The sequence below is a fragment of the Ceratosolen solmsi genome, unplaced genomic scaffold, assembly GCF_000503995.2.
Source record: "Ceratosolen solmsi marchali unplaced genomic scaffold, CerSol_1.0 scaffold6, whole genome shotgun sequence".
NCBI lineage: Eukaryota > Metazoa > Arthropoda > Insecta > Hymenoptera > Agaonidae > Ceratosolen > Ceratosolen solmsi.
This window is the reverse complement of record NW_011948414.1, coordinates 13,463,599-13,478,920: the sequence shown is the minus strand read 5'-3', so window position 1 is coordinate 13,478,920 and position 15,322 is coordinate 13,463,599. Positions and strand designations below refer to the sequence as shown.

General features: G+C 25.4%; 1 protein-coding gene across 2 annotated transcripts in view; it reads left to right on the top strand.

Annotated features, from left to right (window-relative positions):
- Positions 1 to 7,536, top strand: part of LOC105368157 (Kinesin heavy chain 73) — a 28,914-nt gene extending 21,378 nt beyond the window's left edge. Inside the window, exons 19-25 of one of the 2 annotated variants that reach the window (XM_011507097.1) lie at positions 836 to 910; positions 1,667 to 1,809; positions 4,039 to 4,611; positions 4,679 to 4,865; positions 6,589 to 6,762; positions 6,843 to 7,019; positions 7,081 to 7,536. In XM_011507097.1, coding sequence (XP_011505399.1) covers positions 836 to 910; positions 1,667 to 1,809; positions 4,039 to 4,611; positions 4,679 to 4,865; positions 6,589 to 6,762; positions 6,843 to 7,019; positions 7,081 to 7,121 — 1,370 coding nt within the window. In that variant the 3' untranslated portion in view covers positions 7,122 to 7,536. Of the gene's footprint in view, positions 1 to 835; positions 911 to 1,666; positions 1,810 to 4,038; positions 4,612 to 4,678; positions 4,866 to 6,588; positions 6,763 to 6,842; positions 7,020 to 7,080 lie in introns of those variants that run through there. The other variant, XR_913097.1, reaches the window with a different exon arrangement.
- Positions 7,537 to 15,322: the final 7,786 nt, after the last annotated feature.

Sequence of the window (15,322 nt, the reverse complement as noted above, 5' to 3'; positions counted from 1 at the left end):
TTTCAATAATATAATGTTATAATTTCTACCTATTCAATCTATAACAATCAAAAGAAAAATTAATGACCTACATCTTGTAACTTTTAATAATTAAATTTTCTCAAACTTTTCAATAGTAACCAATCTAGTAAAAAATTAATATTGAAAAATATTTATTGTTTGTTAAAAAACTAATCTTGTTAAAATATTTATCAATTTTTTACACCTTTATAATTAAAAAAAAAAGACTTGCTATTTAAGACATACATTTTAAAGATCTAAACTTCTTAAAATTTAAAAACTATATAAAGTAGATTTTTATATGAAACAGACAAAATCAGTAATAAACAAAAATTATAAATAACTCAGAACATTATTTGTTACATACTAATGGTGATGAAACTATAGAAACTCTTATTATTTGTATACTTAAAATGAAATACTTAAAAAATAATATTAGTAACATAAAGAAATACTTCAAATCAATTTATTTCATCTGTAACATTATTATGTATTTACTTAAAATATTTGTAGCAATATAAGACTTAAATTGATGGTTTATTATTCTCGCATGATAAAAAGAATAGAAGTTCTAGTATGACACTATGATAAAAGAATACTATTTAATTACGTTTACAAATTTCAATATTAATTCACCATAATGGTAATATAATTTTGATTAATACTACTTTATATTTTAGTAAAAGAAATTTTTTACTTTATAGATAAATTTGTAAAAATATTAATATTGGACAAAATTCTATTGATCTAAGCATAAATATAAATTTAGTTATTAATAACAATATTATAACAAATAATGATATATGAGATCGTAATGAATATTCCCTTGTTTCAGCCAGACCAACATTTCTGAATCTGAATCTCAATCTCAACTCATTGGCTCGTTTACAACAGTCTACAAATGTGAAATGTATGTATATGTAATATGAACTTACTATTTTACAAATTAATTACTATTCGAATATTAAGTATTTTAAAATCTTCAAATTACAAAACTTTAAAAATAACATACTTTGATTATGAACATATTATGATAAACAGTATTTATCATTTAAATTTAACAAATATTTCAAATTAATGTTTAACTTATTTATGAAATACATAAATACCTGACTATTACTTTTAAATGCATGTAAAAATATTCATTAGACATAAGATATTTGATATATACATAAATTACTACATTCTTTTTATGCAAATTTCTTGAAATCTCTCTGGTTCGTAGCATGAAAAGCAAAGAAATGTCTAGAAAACCGCCCCTTAAAAAATATTTTTAATTTTATGTTTGAAAAATCAAATGTATAATTTAATGATAAAAATAAATTAATATTTCTTGTTTTTTAATCAATTCAATGCTAATTAAAAAAATAATACTTGGGATTAAATAATTAAAATCAAAATTAAATCTAGAATTTCAAAATATAATAAATATTAAGTATTTTATTTTTATAAAATTTCCAAAATATTTATTTTATTTTGGAAAAAATTCATTTATAATTTGACTTTATTATGTAATTTTTGTATGTTTATATTTTTTAAACTGTTACGGCAATTGTATGTATAATTTATTTATCCTTTTTTATTAATATATTTTTGTCATTTTTAAATTTTGCTTAAGAATTTGAAATTCTTGGGGTATGTGTAATGTACTTTTACATAATTTTAGTATCGCCAAATGTAGTAACTGGAAAAATAAGCTTAAGAATGAGTACTCTACACGAAGAAACGTCTAATATATCAAATAACTCACCTAGCAGTAATCAAAAAGATAAAAAAGAAGGTGACTGTTATAATTATGAATCTTATCAGGTAAGATTTATGTTTAGACTTCATTTACGTGTACATATGTGTGTAAGTTGTTGTTTTTTTGTATTTTTTTAATTTTTATATTGTGTAAAAATTTACAATTATTTATCCCATATATTAGGGAATATAATTGTAAACATTTATACCTTATAAATATAATTACCATTACTTTATAAAAAACAATTTAACTAAATTATGTAACAAAATTATTAAATTCAAATAAATCATCATACAAGTATGAAATAGTTTTGGTCATAAATTAATATTAGATAAAACTTTATTTATTGAATAAATTACAGATTTTGCAAAAATGTGTATTATTTTTATTTTATATAAATATGGACAACATTATTTAGATATTGATTTTAAGGTTAATTTTTTTTTTAGTAAATATATTTGATACAAGCAGTGCTATGATTTTATAAGAATTAAAAAATGGGTACTTTGGTCCTCATAGTACAATCTATCACTATCGGTAAAAGCTTAAATTCAGTCAAATTTCTCTTACAACTGGTGATGAGAGAATACAACTAACTTCTATATTACTAAATTTTATTTCTTTTAATTATATATACCCATACTTTTTTTGTAGAATATTTGTGTGAATGCACGTAAGCATTGCTTCAGACTACTACGACGATGTTATAATCTTTGCTATTATATTTTACACGAATGTAATATTAAATTTTGTTTGCTAAAAACTAAATCGAATTTTTCGTATGGTATATAATTAAACATAATGAAAAACAAGCAAATATTTATATTTAAAAAGAAAATGTTTATTTACACGAGATAATATTTGTTATAGTTGCATATGTTTAAATATTGTTAGGGAATTATAAGAGTTATAGTACATACAAAATAAATAAAACGCAGACATCATTCGTTTAATTTATAAATGGATATATTTATAAATTTGTTTTATTGATTATTATATTTATATACATGTAATATAAGTAATAATATTTATTTTTACTATAATATCAATACTTCAATATAAACAGTTACGATCAAACATTATTGTATAAATAGTATTAATTTTTTTAAAGTTATTTAAAATTAAGCTTTATATTAATTCCAATTTTTTAACTTTAATTGCATCATTAACTATTATACTGTTTAATTTTTGACAAATATTTTTAATGTAAATAATGTTTATAAAACTAAATAATATTTTCTATTTTTATGTTTTTAAATATAAATAATACTAATAATTTATGCATATTTATAATTATTATATAAATTATTAATGATATTTTGATTAAATAATTGAACTTCGTGAAAACAAATTTTCTAGAGGATATATATATTTATGGCTCATTAAAAATTATAATATTTATATAGATTAAAAATTAATAATTTAATCTTTCATTGAAATTGTATTCAACACATATTTTTATCATTAAGTTATAATCTTTGTTTATTTTTTCTACAATTGTTAAATCTTCTAAAATATGAAGTCTCGCGAGCAAGTTTAATTTCCATTAATGGTAAAAAAAACTACTAATAAAATATAAAAAAAGATGTAATTTCAGATACGATGACATCCTGAACATTAACGAATTATTTATAAATTTAAAAAAATTATATATAAAATAATTATAATTACAAAATTCCACATTTTTATGATGTAGTTGAAAGCTAATATTATTTTATTTTAAAAATATATAAAATTGTAATTAAGCTATTAAATATTTATAAAATTCAATCAATACAAAATAACAGAATGTTTACGTCATTTAAAAAACATGAAAGAAAATAGTAAATTATTAGTTTTTGAACGCAATGAAACGCAATGAAAAATATATTTTTTTAAATCCTCATGTATTTCATATCTAGTAAAGAATAGACGAGAATGATTTTTAAGTATTGAATTATATATTGTTATTTATTAGAATATTATTGTGTCTTGTTCTATTTATTATTTTTCTTTTAAGCAAATACTGAAGAAACTAATTTTCTTAACATCAGTACTAATGCTTTCCTTTATTATAATTTTGATACAAAAATTATATATTTTACTACAAAAACATATATCGACTTTCCTTTTTGTTAACGTAAATAACTATTTTTTAATCAACATAAAACACTATATAACTCTGATGCCATTTATTGAGGATTCAATCAATGTTTTTATTTAAACGGCAATCATTTGTAGTGTTTATGTAATCATAATTTAAGTAAAATCATTGAAAATATATTTATTGTTTATGTATAAATATTAATTTTTAGATTTCATCTATGCCAATGAAGTCATTAACTGCTTCACGAACTTTAGATTCACTCGTTGAATTACAATCAACAAAAATGAATACACCAAGTATGAGTAGCAGTGGCTATGGATCTCAAGCTGTATCTACAACTAACTTAACTTCTGATGATTGCATTTCGGTAAAATCAATTAGTGTAGATGAAACGCCAGATTTAGAATACAAATATCTAATGGATAGTAGAAAATGTGAAAAACAGGATACCTCTTTAATCGAAGAAACTTTTAAAGATTACTTACAAAATGCAAACTCAAATGCAGAAAGTATACTGATAACTCAAGATGCATGTTCAAAGAAGAATAATCAAAAAATCAATATTTCAGAATTTATAGAAAATTACAATATTAATTTACCAAAAATTGAAGCTACTAATAATCAAAATTTAGAATCAAGTTTCAAATTACAGGATAAATCATTTTTTGAATTAAACAATTATAAAAAATATCAAACAACATTTAGTCAGGTAACAAATTCAGTTGATGAGCATTCTTTTGACGATTCCTCATGTACTTTTAGTAAACATTCATCTGAAAAGGTATATAAGTCCATAAATATCAACTTCAACATTTAATTTATTTAAACCAATTAATATGTTGTTTTAGATTATTCGAAGAAAAAAATCATTACTTGGGACAACATATAGAAATTCTAATTCTCAATACAGAGCATCTTTTCCCATTATACGTTCACATGTATCAGATACAATAATGAATAATACTTCAGATACATTGATACAACGGTCTGCATCCTTTGAGAAAAATAGAACAAACTCTTTAGAAAGATTTAATGGTATGTATAATATGTAGATATGTGCTTCTTTAATTAAAGTACATAAATTTGCATACAAATTTATTTATATTTACTTTATTTTTAAATGATATAACAATAATCGGAACAACAGTTAATCAGGAATCTTTAACTATTATAAATTATCAAAATTGTAGGGTCGAGTTTTAAAAGCTACTTTTTCTCTACTTCAACATTCAATTACATTAATCAATTTCTTACTATAAATTATCCAGCTTATTAATTATTATTATGGTGTAATTATTTAGTAGTGTTCTTCTTGTCTAATAATCTAGTAATCTTTACGCATTAAAAACATTTGGCTAAAGTCTACGATATTCTTCAGTTTTTAATTTTGAATTCATAAATGGCTTGATTTCGAAATTTGAAATTGTAAGGAAACAGATTGTGGAATAAATCTATATTTTATAATGAATGAATACCATCAAAATAAAATTTAGCTTATTATAATTCCAACAATGGATTAAAATCAATGTTATCTGGAGCATGTGTAAATAAATAATCACAATAAATTTCAATATTTTTATTATAATTTACACTATTAATATATCAAGTTACGTAAAAAGAATAGTTTTAGATTTAATTAAATTATTTTATTTAAAAGGTAATAAATGTACAAAATTACGTAAATCAATCGATGCGTAAGGTATTTCGTTAACACGTAATGAAATTTGAGCTCTTAAACTTCATTACAAAATCAAGTAAATTAAAAAATATTCAAATAGCCTTTTCAATATTTTTGTTATCAATGTGTTTAATATTAAAATATGAAATATAAATTAAAATTATAAGATCATGTTATATCATTGAAATAAATTTGTTTCTTTAAAAAAAATTTTGTATACAATTATTTAGATATTTATATTTTTAACATTAGTCCAGCTCAAAGCTCAATATTTAATTATCTAGGTCAATTTAATTTGACTAATTAAACAATAAATTAATAAGATATCGTCAATATCTTTTTCTAAATTACATTGCTTCTTAAACATAATTATAGACACTATTGACCATTTTAAAAAATGATATATTAATACTACGAGCTATTGAATGGTAATATTCAAATTTAAAAGTGGAGAAAATTTATATAAATTTTACATTGTTTTTTTAAATAATTGTTAGTTATATTCCTTAAATTCTTTAAATGAAAACAATTTTTAATACGTTTTAAATTAGAAATTAAATAATTATTAATTTAAAACAATAAATTCTAAGCTTTCTGAATTTAGTAATACGTTTTATTGTATTTTGTTAATTTTATTTTTTTAATTATGTAAAAGATACAAAAGTTTTTATTTAATTTAGTAATTTAATAAAATTTAGTAATTTGATTATAAATTCATGATAAATAGTAATTTTTACATTTTTGTGAATTAATTTGAAAGTTGAAGTTGAAAGAATTAATTTAAGAGTATAGCATGTTTATTACATAATACGTAAAAATAAGATAAATTTTATTTTAATATCGCAAATTTAAATATAAATCTATTTAATAATTCATTAATTATACTTATAACAATAAATTATATTCCCATCGCATAATTATTATAATTGCAAATGCTAGAATTTACTTAGATTATAAATATGAATGCCATTCAAATTTAAACATACAGTAAAATTAAATAATATATATATATATGTGGGGGGGGGGTAATTTTAATTATTTATAATTATAGAAACTATAAGCGATCATATTTTATTGCAGACGATGTCAGCAACAAATGTTCAAATTTTGTCTTGAAATCTGATTTGATGAAAATTGAGATAGGCGAGTCAGTTTTAGTTAGACCGTATAGTTACTCTGGAGTTGTTGCGTATATTGGACCTACAGAATTTGCAACAGGTATTTGGATAGGAGTAGAGCTTGATACACCAACTGGTAATTTACTATAATTTATTATACAAATAATTTTTTGAATGATTTATTAAATTCTCATTAAAAAATATAAAATTTTGTAGGAAAAAATGATGGAACAATTAACGGTCGTCGATATTTTTCATGTCCTAATAAATGTGGAATATTCGTAAAAATTGATAAATTGATTCAAGATAGACGTGGTCGAACTTTAAGAAATTATACAAAACATGAAAATTTACCCTTGCCTTCTACAATAGTTCATAGAAGTACAAGTAAAGGTATATTAAATTTTTAATTTAATAAAATATTTGATATTTACAGATAAATATTTTATTTTAGGAGAAGATCTTCAGTCACTACATCGTAATCGACATCGTTGAGAAGACCTTCCAATCAATGGAATACGATTTATGTTTAAGATTAAGTAAAAATTATATAGATAATAGTTACCTTAATTCGATTTTAAAAATGTCTATTGTCATGTACTAACATTTTTAACAGTCCTTTAGCATTTAGAACAGTTATTAATTGTTCATGCATATAATTACAGTTGCAGGATTTTGAAGTTAATATAATATATATATCTTAGTGTTATACTTCGAAAAATAAAAAATGTGCTTATAAATCGATAAAGGGTAATGAAATATAGGGAAGAAATATGCCACAAAACACTTCGTATGCATTCTGTAATCTATTTTAGTTGAATGACAAATGAGTGAGTGCTTAGTTTGTTTATTGTAGGAATTAGTTTTCTTAATTTTTAAACTTTTCCTGTTTAGACAATCAAAATTTAATTTCTTCAAGTATATATTAGCAATATTTTAGAATTGTTGATTTTTAGTAATATCTAACATTCTTATAATACTACTAATATATAATTTACATGTATATTACAAAAACATTCCATTTAAAAATTTTGTTTTAAATTAATTTTTTTATATTGTATTTTTGAATCTTAGATATCATTATAAAATATTTATATTGTATTATTATTTTTGTATTAATTATTTGAACATGCAATAATAACAATTTTATCTTTTATTATTTAAATAAACTCTTTAAATTATTATTAGTGATATTACATTATGAAAGATTATATAATTACCATGTAATATAAGTAAATTATAGATATTGATATAAATTAGATATATTTTTATGAATATATGTATTGTACAATTATATTTTAAACTACTCTGTACCCGTTCTGTACACAAGGCCATAAGACAAATTGCATATTGCTTATTTTTGTTTATAATTATTTTATTATATGTTCACTTGATACTTATTCCAATACATATAAGTAATTTTTATTAACAGACATGTTTGTTTGACATATCAGTTTTTTTATTATAGTCTAAAAGACTAGATTTGTATATATTTTTATTTTTAGAGAATAATTCTATATTTAATATACTAAATTATTTGCTGTATATATATATATATATATATATATATATGTGTGTGTGTATATACTGCAAATGATTAAATAAATATTTATGAAAATGTTTTTTAATATGATATGACATTTGATTATAAAATTTAAATAGATTGTAGTATTAATTTTTTATATAATATCTTTTATATAAAAACAATATATTTTTAAAATTAGTATATTCAAAAATAAAATGTATAGTAAGCATATAACTTCAAATCTATAATCAATGTCAGTTTTTACATTACAACTTTCATTAAGTCTGAAATTTAGTTGTCAGTACAATTATTTTAAAATGTCAACAAATTATAGAATTTTACTCTAATTTTGATGCTGTAATTAATTCTGATTGTTATTTAACTTTTGAAAATACAAATGGATTTGAGAATTGTAATTCGATGATATTCTATATCAACATAACAATTTTAAAGTTATGTAAATTGCATTATTAAATTGTATATTACAATACATTGATAAAAAATTACATTTTCACTTATTCATATTTATAGCAGTATATTTAACTATATTTCTTTTTATTTGTATTTTCCTGCATTATCTTTTATCTACTTTTTCAAATACATAAATTATTTGTTTTGTTTTCAGTTATATAAAAAATATGGTGTTTTTACAATTTTCTAAATTACTGTTTGATAATCTTTTAGTATATAAAGTTATATGAATTTAACGTTTATAATAAAGTTAAATGAAATTTAAATAAAATTTAAGTAACTCTTATCTATAACTAATATATGCTGAATATACATTTTACAAGTTTATACATAAATAATTCATTACACTTTGATCAATTTTGTTTTAAGTATTAAAAGATTAAAAAAAAATATTATTTACATATATGAAATTAATAATAATTTAATTAAAATATGTAAAATATATTCATATTTTAAGCTATTTAAAATTTTATCAAATGTACATATTTTACTAAATTAAATATGATAGATCAATATTCAAAAATATATTAAATTTGTCATAGGATTTTCCATATTTACATGGTATTCATACTAATGTTATAATCGTTTACTTGTATTTTAATTATATATAATATATAATATTACATATTACCAGTGTATTAAATTATATTATTAATGTACATTAAATTTTTCGTCTATGTTACACATAATATATACTTTCAATTTCTATTGAAACTGTAAAATTAATTTATTGTTATAAAAAATGTAGTCTTAAAAATATAATTTTAATAATTGATTTTAAATTTCAATAAATTGTATTATCTTGTAAATCATTGACCTTCAATATACTTCCTTATTCGTTACTAATTTCTTAAAATGTGCAGTGATATTAACTCAAACTAGCATGTTACAAGGTCAGTTATACATTATAATATAAACAGAACTTAATTTTGGAAATAACATCCAGAAAGTAGCATAAAGAGAGAAACATTTGATTAAATTATCTATTGTACTTTGTTTATTATGATATAAATAATGAATATATTATAAAATAATCACAAAATATAAGTAAGTAAAATAACTGACTTTTTTATTATTGATCGATATTAAAAGATTATTTTCAATAGTTGTGTTTATATTTTTTATAAAATACCTGATAAATATTTTTAAATATCTTTAATTGAATCAATGAATCTTCAATATTTTAATTTAAAAAATATGTAAAAAAATCATTTTTTTCGTGTAACTGTTTGGTACCATATTACATAAATTTATCATAATTATCGTATTAAAGAATTAATAACCTTAAAAAAATTAAGTATCAAATAATTTTAGATATGTTCATGTCGAAAATTTATAAGTTATTATATTTATTATCATTAATTTTATATTTTATGATACATTCATTATAATCTTAATAAAAAATATTTTGTTACACATAATAGTTAAAACCATTTTTAAAGTCATTCTAGCACTAGCATAGGAAACCAACAAAATGAGAATACTTGGGAAAAAGATTCATATTTAAAAGTCCCTAAAATAAGTTTTATATGAGAAATGGAATCAACATTTAATTTTGTATATTATCTGGTGTTCTATGAATAAGGACAATAATCAAATTAATTAAATATCATTACACTCGATTAGTTAATTAATGTTATCAATTATAATAATAATTTTAGTAATAACAATGATTTAAAATTGTAAGGTATATGATGGCCATAATTTAAACATCTAGTGCATAATTCATATTATTATATTACATAATACTTATATTCATAAACATTTTTAATATATAGAATTCATGTATACATGAAAAATTCCAATATAAAATTATATATTTTTATATATATAATACACTTTCTAAGTATGTCCACCATAAAATTATTAATAAAATTAATAAAAACCTTATTAATACTTATTAACTTAAAACTTGTCAAAAAATATTTATATCTTCAAGTCTAAAATTTTATTGTAACTGGGTGTATTTGATCACAATGATCTCAAACTATTCAAAATAAAAAGGCAAATTGAACTTAATATTTCATTTCATAGAATCATTTGCTAAATTTATTGTAAAGTGACTAAATATTTTTTATTAAATTAATTAAACTAGCCTGCAGAATGTAAAAGTAAAATTAGGTAATAGAAATTGATCATTATTATTATAGATTACTATAGAAATTGATTATTACGTAAGAAAAGCTAAAAAACTATTAACCTTATCAGATTAGATTTAAATTAACATAGACAGTCCATATTCATATTCAATTTTCGAACTGAATAACCAATTGAAAATTATTGGTCACAAAATACTAAATTTGAAAGAAATTTTATTTTTTAAATATTTATTTTAATAGTTAACAAATTCCATTTGAAATAAGCAAACTAAGTTTACTTGCTTTTTCTACTAAAAATTCTACTAAAATAAATACTTTATTTTACAGAAATTAATATAGTTAATAATCTATGATAAATATAAAGTATGTCAAGAGATATAGTTGTGTAAGAATGTATCAATTATGGAAGTGGTTCATGCGTGGAGTGATACACAATTCTATCTCTCCTCTCAGCTCCTTTCGTGTTTGTGGTATATACCACTGAAAATATGGTCAAAAACTACTACTGTACAAGTCCGTCTTCTCATTGACACAGGCTGTGAACTTTCATTCGTCAACGAGAACTTCATCAGATAACTCAACATCCTTAGAAAACGTTCCATCATTTACATTCATTGAATTGGGGGAGCTTAAGTAACTCAGACAAAAGGTGTTGCTGTACAGGCTCATATTCTTAAGATATTAACATCGGTAATTCCTTCTTTCGAACCAACTTTACATGATTGGCTACACTTGAAAAACTTAACATTGGTCGATCCGAAATATCTTACACCTCGATCAGTAGACATTATTCTTGGAGTAGAAATGTATGGGCAGATCATTAAGCTCCACGTCATCACTCGTTGTCCATCCATGCCAATGACGCAACTATCCATTTTTGGATGGCTCCTGCTAGGATCTGTCAATTCGGAAGTTTTTGGTTTAGGAAGAAGTACAATAAGCGATGCTCACAAGTATATACTTGAAGAACAGCAGTGCGAGGAACACTTCAAGAGCACTCACTCACGTGATTAAACCAGGAAGCACATGGTTCGGATTTCTCTAAACACATCTAACAACCGCCTCGGCAATTCACTAAACACTGACCGTCGTTGCTTATAGAGCCTATTAAGAAAATTTTCGACAGACGAGGAATATCACCGCCAATATCAACAGTTCATGAAGGAATATGAGGATCTTGACCACACGACGAAGGAATTAGTGTCCAAGCATCAAATTCAATATTGTCTGCCACATCACGGTATGCTTAAACCAGATAGCATGACAACCAAATTAAGAGTGGTATTTAATAGCTCCAATACATCAACATCAGGTCTGTCAATCAACGACTTCATGCATGCTGGACCCAATCTGAATAAAAAAATATCTGACGTCTTAATTTGGATTAGAAGGCAAAGGCATTTGTTTGCCACCGACATAACAAAAATGTATAGGGAGGTAAAAATCCACAAAGATGATTGGGAACTTCAGACAACCCTGTAGATAGACGAACAACAGGCAAAAGTGCCATACCATTTGACAACAGTCACCTATGGAACAAAGGCTGCCACGTTTCTGGCAGTCAGAACATTACTGCAACTAGTGGAGGATAAGTAAACCAAATTTCTTCTTGCCGTTTCATCCATCGCCTATGGCAAATAGTTCGACGACATCTTCGGAAGTTCTCGACACCTCAGAACAGCTACTAATGTCGCACTCCAATTACGAGACCTCTGTATGGCGGGTCGTTTTCCGGTGGCAAAATGATATGTAACACATCCAGACGTTATCACCGTACTCAACGCGGATCAAAATAACACCTCAATCAAGTTCGACGATTGCCCTACCAAAATACTTGAATGTTAACATGGCCTTCGAAGCAAGACAAATTCACATTCACGACAGGAAAGAATTCGGTGGAAATTAATAATTTTACTAATAACTCATTTTATCTGATGTAGCTCAGATATTCATGCAAGAGCTGTGGTTACACATGCTCCAATGGGACGAGGCACTGCCATCGCAGATTTCATCATAATGGTTAATCATCAGAAAAGATCTCGTCAACTTGATCGAAATATCAATACCACGTTAACTCAATACTAAGATGACCTCATCCATAGAGCTACATGGGTTTTCTGATGCATCCCAATTAGCCATATCAACAGTCATATACATCTCCGTCCATGAATCAGATAGCATTATGACCTCCTTGGTCTGCTCTAAAACTAAGGTGGTGCTCCTCAAATCATTATACCAAGTTTGGAACTAGTTGCATCATTACTCCTATCAAAACTAATGCATTACATCTGTAACACATCTGTGGACAGAGTCACGGGTAACACACACATGGATAATATCCCATCCATCAAGATGGAAGGAATTTGTGAAACCAGGACTTCAATCATTTAGCATCTCACTCCAGATGCTGCCTGGAGATATGTTCCTGGCACATCGAACCCAGTGGATCACGCCTCACGAGGCACAAATGCATCCCAACTTCAAGAACATTCATACAATGGTACTTGTTCGAGAATGCGAGAACGTTTTCTTGCTACGACTTCCCACGGTCGCTGGACATTCGAAATGGTCAATACATCTGGAAAACTCAAGCTTATTTATTCTTGCTTATCTAAAAACGTGCTCATGCCTTTCCTGTGCAGTAAAAACTAATATGTTGTGTACTGTTAAGAAGACGTAGATTCTGATAGAGTATCAGATATACGTAAAAGTACCGATTACTTACAGTTCCTAAAATTCGCTGCAACCCAAAACCCCGCACGTGCGCACACGGCTTTTTAAGACAATGCTTGCTTTGTTCTTAACTATGCCGCATCTAGTCGATCGCAATGGAAGATCGACCACGCCGAATAGGACCCTTCGTCTACCCAAGTCCCAGAGAAGGGAGAGGCTACCAAAGAGAGGTGACCAAGAGTAAAACCTCCCCACTTTCCCGATTAGTATATTCGGGACTGAGCCCGGATGGAAATGGAAATGAAGGCGTGCATAATCCATTGTGCTGCCCAAGGTCAACCTCTGATTGGATAATTAAAAGAAGAAGGAATCCCAAGTGGAATTGGGTCAGTGAACTATTTAAGACGGGCAATGTAATGTACCACCACTTATTCTTATTCTTACTCATTCTTCTTACTCTTCTCTTGATTGAATTGGATAAGTCACGACTTACTCTCACGGAGGAGGACCACAGACAAAGTCGTTCAGCTGAGTCTAGTAAAAGTTCTTTCTACGACTGTGAATCAATATATATTCAACATTGATCTCATCAAGATTAGATTGCATAGGATAGGCCTTTGTAATCTCACTTGGAGACAAGGAAGGAACTTAAGAGCTACAATTATTGAAAGGGAACTTCACATCAAGCCAACGAAGAGAGACTGGAAAATTCACGATCCACTGCAAGTAAGTCCTTACCGCTAGTATTGTGGAAGAATCACGCTACATTGCAAGTAAGTCATTACTGCTAGTACCGATTTTATATCTCTCGGGTTTACTCTGAAAACGGACGGCTGAAGTCCGATTAGTGAAGATTCCTAAACATAGTCTAAAAAAAAGACCAGCAATAGACGCCACACTGTGGCTTTTCATTTCCTCCAACAAACAGCTATTCGCGCCACGCTGTAACGGCACATCGTCAACAACGATCAGTTGTTGACGCCACAGGTGGCCCACAGCATCGCATAAACTCTAATCTTAGGTTCTTACAGGACTCATTGTTTAGAGGCAACTGCACACGTGTTAGGTCAAAACATAATAAAATTGTAGTGTTCGTTCAGGGCACTACAAGGATCATAACCTGAGAAAGTGATAATATTCAATAGATTATAACATATTTCTTTTTACAGTAAATCATAATCTCACCGGTATATGCAGAGAATAAGAAATTGATTATCCTCTAGTTCTCCAATAAAGGGATATATCTCAAGCCAGAAGAGTATTAAGAAATATAAGGGTCATTTGTAATTTCATCATGGTTAATGATTCCAACTTGGAATTAAAGTAAAATAAATGGAATAAACAGCAATAATAAAGATATGTTGATAATTATTGAATCGGTTCATTAACCCTTTACTTGCCCAACAATCCCACACAACATCAGGTGGTTTTTTTGTTCTAAGTTGATTTTGCACTTTTGGCTGACGAGTCAGATCTGCGGAATTATTTTTTGAACAGGTAGCATGTACTACATGTCCACATAGCAGGTTGTAAATCTATGGATCCTTTTGATGTAATGCGATTGGTGGTGGGTTACTATACTGAGAAGTGAGAGGTCGTAAATTTTGTTATACCTCTTAGTGTTGTGCTACTTGGTGGTGTCTTGTTGCGAGGCTTTTCTTGATGTATTGTGGAGTGGTCTGGTTCAACCAATGGCTTCATATTATACATACAAACGATTCACAGCTCTTCGAGGAATTACTAACACATTGTATTCGGATTGTGGTACGACCTACATAGGGGCTGATACAGTGCTGAAAAGACTATTCGCTCAAGGTACCCTCGAACATCAACAGATAGTAAATATGCTCTCACAAGAAATTTGTATAAACAGTAAAAAAACAGTGATGGATTGGCAATCTTTGCTTATCTAATTCATTGCATTTTTT